Source organism: Gavialis gangeticus, unplaced genomic scaffold (genome assembly GCF_001723915.1).
Source record: "Gavialis gangeticus isolate Ggan-Ray unplaced genomic scaffold, GavGan_comp1, whole genome shotgun sequence".
NCBI classification, from domain to species: Eukaryota; Metazoa; Chordata; order Crocodylia; family Gavialidae; genus Gavialis; species Gavialis gangeticus.
Genome location: NW_017729030.1, coordinates 7843054 through 7848550, shown reverse-complemented (window position 1 = coordinate 7848550; position 5497 = coordinate 7843054). Strand labels below are relative to the sequence as shown.

At 38.5% G+C, this 5497-nt stretch overlaps 1 protein-coding gene across 1 annotated transcript in view; it reads left to right on the top strand.

Moving 5' to 3' along the window:
• Positions 1-346: 346 nt before the first annotated feature.
• The window catches only part of LOC109301038 (EF-hand calcium-binding domain-containing protein 6-like), a 111346-nt gene continuing 106195 nt past the window's right edge, over positions 347-5497 (top strand). Inside the window, exons 1-5 of the mRNA XM_019521913.1 lie at positions 347-449; positions 1280-1385; positions 1683-1760; positions 3841-4015; positions 5224-5363. Coding sequence (XP_019377458.1) covers positions 1699-1760; positions 3841-4015; positions 5224-5363 — 377 coding nt within the window. The 5' untranslated portion in view covers positions 347-449; positions 1280-1385; positions 1683-1698. The remainder of the gene's footprint in view (positions 450-1279; positions 1386-1682; positions 1761-3840; positions 4016-5223; positions 5364-5497) is intronic.

The window sequence follows — 5497 nt, the reverse complement described above, 5'->3', positions numbered from 1 at the left end:
AGAAGGCATTGTAGATTGTTACAGGCCATGGTTATAAACAACCTATTGCCCTTTTAGGCCCTGTAACAATCCATAATAAATAATTGATTTACCATTTCTTAACACTTTGCATCAATCTACCATTAATACAAAATGTAACCCAATATGTTTAAACTCCATTTAAGAAAAACAAGGCAGAAAGACACTCAGTTGCTTCCATAGGGTTATTTAACTAATCAGTAGCAGAGCTCAGGCAAAAACCCAGGCCTTTTAACTCTTGGTGTTGCACCCTGTCTACTAAACCTCTCTATCTATACACACAATTCAGATTTTCTTTCAGTTGATTTTTTTTCATGACCCAGGGCAACGAGCTGACGTTGGAACTCAAGTAGAAAGCAGAGGCAGCTTTGCCAGCAGCAGGACAAGTTTAGTCTCAGTCTGGGACACAGCTCAGGACTGATGCTGAGGAGGTATGGTTTTGATCACATACAGTCGCATACTATCCAGATCAGTAAAGATGATCAGTAAGGATGGAGTAAAATTGCTACTTAACATTCTCTGTCATCGACCTTATGAATTGGCATACAGGAAATGCACCTACAGCTCCCTATTTTGCCCTGAAAGCCAAGTGGGCTATTAAAATGGTTTTCTTCATACTACAGTTTCCCATTTTAACAAGTTCCCCAGTAAAGTTTAGCGCAAGTCTTGTAATACATATTTTTACAAGGTCTCAATCAAACAGAAAACAGGTGGAATAACTGTACAATTAGTTACCAAGCAACATCCTCCAAAGTGTTAATTGAATTCCGAAATGTTGCACAGGTGCTTTCATCAGTATTCCAAAACTAGTTTACCCTTATTGAATGGAGTCCTGACTTGAAAAGTCCCACTGAAGACAATGGACATTTTATCTGAATAGGAACCAATAAAGGCATCAGAATTAGGCTCATAGCTAGAGGGGTTTTCTCAAAAATGTAACCTGGCAACACGTGGTTCAGTGATAAAAGAGAAAGCAAAGCTCATATTTATTCTGGCAATACCAATAAACGTCCCTCAGTGCAAACATGCAACACTGTTTGAAAACCAGTTTTACAGTTGAACAGAATATTGTTACAGAAAGTAGTTGGTTACCAAAAATACATCATTGCATTGTGAATTAGATTTTCCTTTCTGAATTCTCACCATCTTTTATGTGATGGCTGATTTTCAATTCTTATTTAGGGGGAAAATGAATAAGAAGTGCATGTTAGACATGCACATGACATTTGCATAATTGCTACTGAACTCATATATTTCCTAGCTGGAGCACCTTTTGTGTGAGAAAATGACATCTGGAGGGTATTTTCCTATGAGACAACTCTTCAAAAACAATGACCCTGAACTGAAGGCAAAGAGCAGGTCAATAGGTATGTACCTCACAAAGGAGTTTGTATTTCTGTATCATTATGCAGCACTTGATACTTGGCTTTGGTATATGCATGTGTATCAATAAGTAACCAGGCAAACCCAGGCGTCCCTTCCCATGTATTTAATACCATAAAATACTCTACATTTTTTCTGTCTCTTTCTCTCTCTCTTCTTCCCTCCCCCCTTTTCCTCTTTCCTACACTGATAGTACCTCATTTTTTTCTTTGTTTACTATACAGAGATGGGATGAATATAATCACTCTATAAATATAACGCATATTTTTATTTATTCATAGAGATGTGCTTCTCGTGATGCTGACCAAATTTCTGGGGAGGTATATCAGCTCCAAGCAGTGTCAGCAACTTCTTGTAATGTATGTGAGCAAATGAAAGCTAAAAATGCCAGAAAAAGGCTTGTAAACTGTTCATAATACTTTGTAATACATCACAATCAAGAATATTTATTCTTTGTGTAATGCTTCTGTCTGTGTAGTAGTTTCAAACTAGAAAAATGTGGTTTATTTACGAGTAAAATAGAGCCACAACCCTAAATTGCATGATCTAAAATATATCTATATACTTTTACATTCTGAAAGCTCAGTTTTATCTTTAAAAGACAAGTATTAAAAGTAGCTTTCCTGATGCCAGTCCTTCAAACTGCTCCTTCTTCATGGCCTCCTCTAGGTTGCCATGGGACTGTGTTGGTTCTCTAACCATCTTCCTGCACAATGCAGGGTTGATTTTATTTTATTATGCCAAACTGATGGATGACAAGTCTAACCATCAATACTCCATAAATCATGAATTACTCCTGTGATCAGTGGTGTAATATTGGTGGAAAATTAGAGCAAGTGATAAAAGAATACACACTGTGAAGTTTTTCCTAATAGTTTGCTCAGACTTACCTTTCTTCATTGAAACAAAATAATTACATAGTTACTGAGAAATAATGTATTTATATTGTGTTAACAATAATAGGTTCTTTGTGTGAATATCACTGCCTTATCAGCTTCCAGCAATCATCATAGCACAGTAATAGCCATGTTACTCTTGATAACATTTCAGGCATGTTTACCACTGGAACTGACTGAGAAAATTTATATTTGTCAGTGGTTGATACAATTTCCTTCTATTCACAGATTCATAACTTGAGGAGCTTTATATATAATATTTAAAATTCTGTTAGTTGGACATAGTTTAAAGACTATGTCCAGCATAGTTTCTATTTGCTCTTTTCTGTACTTTGCCGGAAAAGAGCAAATAGAAACCAAGGCTGCACTACAAAGTTTTGCCTACATGGTTGTGTCAGAGTCATAGAGAAGTAGGGCTGACAGGGACCTCCACTTGGGACCTCTTAAGTGCATGTTGTCAGCATTTCATAGAATCAGGACATTGGCTGCTGTGGCTCCCCTGCTTTACCTGTGGCAGGTTAGGGGATTAGGTCTATATTGTGTCCGGCTTGATAGTAGTCTTATATAGAGTTTAGATTATGGTTGTATGGGTGGTCTGAATAGGGATGATCCTGCCTCAGGCAGGGGGTGTGAATTAGATGACCTCTGAAGATCCCTTTTGGCCCTACTTCTGTATGTCATGCTATGACCCATGAGGAGCTCCATAGGCCAGATGACACAACCCTGCATGTGAATTGGATCCAGCTTGCTGGGCTAGTCTGTAGTCAGGTGTGGCTCATAGGACCTGAGGAGTGCTAATTTCCACGGGGAGCCTGACTGGCTGGATGACATGGCTCCATGGGCCCATGGACCATAGGTTCAGCACCACTGCTGTACGGTATTAATCAGCTAAACTAAGCTTGGAGTTTCAGTAGAGAGTTAGTCCTTGGGGGACAGTCATCTTTAAAAACTTTTTATTATTTTCCAGTCTTGCTATCTAAATTTTGCTGACCTTTATCCATGGTTTTTTATGTAAGAGGCTGAATTAGATTTTTGTTTCTTTGGGAAGCTTAGAGTATAGGCCTCTCTGTCATGGAGCTGAGTCACTGTAAATAATCAGCATGATAATCATTAGCTTAGTAGAATTCATATTAACTAATTATAACACAGTTAATACAAATACTAGTATGTAAGTAATTGACACCCACTAGATTTCTCTTTTGTATCCGATATATGGATCCAATATATTAGAACAGGGGTGGGCAAAATACGGCCCCAGGGCCAGATGTGGCCTGCCAGGCCATTGTATCCAGCCTGCGGGGCCCCTTAAAAATTTAGAAAATTAATATTTATCTGCCCTGGGCTGCCTGTCATGAGGCCCTTGATGGCTTGCCAAAACTCAGTAAGCAGCCTTCTGCCCTAAATAATTGCCCGCCCCTGTATTAGAAGGAAGAAAGTTGCAATTTGTTTGTTCTGCCTCTCTATCTGTAAATGATCTTTATCTTTTCTGTCACTGAAGAAAATACAAACTAAAAACAAACATTCCTGATTCTATGTTGAACAGGCTTAAGTTACAGGACAAAACCATTATCAAGTTTGAAGAGTTATATGCAGCAGTCCGTGACCCTGCTATTTCTGGGGCTACAACCTGGCTTGATCCAGTCAGTCACAGACATACGGATAGACCTACAATGACTGCATCACAGGTTCATGTGCAACTGAAAGAAAAAGTGAAGCAGTATGGTTTCACACCTAGGAAGGATCATTGTGTTCACTTAGCCTGACCTCTGGTGTAACAGAAGCAACAGAACTTCACTCAATGATTCCTATATTAACAACAAGGTCCCATGGTTGACCTAGGGCATATCTTTCAGAAAGGTATCTATTCTTGATTTTAAAATATCAGGAGATGGCAAATCCACCACATCCCCTGGTAAGGTGTTGTAATGTTTAATAACACTTAGTGGTAGAAATTTCCATCTAATTTCCAGTTATAATTTGTCTGACAGTTGATTCTTCAGGTTGTGGGGAGTATGATGAGAGCGGGAGGTGGAAATAAGTAGTCCTCATGGCAGATTATTTTGAAGTGCCAGAAACTGGACACAATTTTCATTCATAAAGTAATACTGCTGCTTAAGGATATTTCTAAGAAAGAAATACAAGCAGAACTCTTTCTCCCCCTATTTAGAAGAGGGAAAAATCTTGTTGTTCTTTATTATATATCATAAAAAAGCAAAGGAGGTCCTGCGTGAGTTAGATCTACAGAGAGTATAGCTTCTTAGCTGCATGATCCTCATTTATAGTTTGATAGCACTATTAGATAATGGCACTACTTCTTTCTCTCCCCTGTCTCTCCACTCCCAAACATTGTCCTAATTTATTCAGTAGCTAAAATGGAGGGAAATGGGAGTTCTGTATGTGCAGAGTCACTTGATTTTTCCAGGGAAATAGGGGGGCTGGGAATTTGCCTCTGGACATGGAAATTCTCCAATAACTGATGCATATATAATACATTATTGCACTATATTTTGAAAGGCATAGAGTCTGTTTTTAGCTTTCAAATACTAGGATTTCAGTTCTTCCTTTTGAGCATCAAAGATTCTACAGAGTGGAGGCTGAAGGTGTATCAAATTTGACCTTGTCAGCATCCTAAACCATACAGTGAGCTTAGGAGGGAGGGAAAGTGAACCCTTTTATGAGGATCATTTAGAAAGAGAACAAGGCTCACTAAGGATTTAAAAAACAAAATTGAGCAAAACTTAATTACCTTCTCAGTTTTTTCCACCAATTGGGGATGATGTAACTGCAGAGAAGACTCCCAAATGTGGCTATTCTTTTCAACAGGAATGTTATAATTTTGTACTTGCCAGAGAATGAAGAATGGTTGTGTAACTGGGCAAGTTCCACAAGGATAAATAAGTTAAGGACAATCTTGTATATTGAAAACAGGTCACTGGATATTGCTGATCTGATACCCCAGAAGAACCCAGAAAGTGATGTGAGGATTCTGAAGCCTGAGTTTAAGAACATGCTTAGCAAGATGGGCTTCCCCATGGGCAGTGAGGAATTTGAAAAGCTTTGGCAAAGGTAACTTTTGCTTCCAGGTTTTTTTTTCCTCTTGGCCAATTTTAGATGTTTCTTATTCCCATTAAAAAACAACCAGCATGCATGTGGTGTTAGGTGGTTGCTTTGTGAGTGTGTGTGCAGGGATGATGTTAATA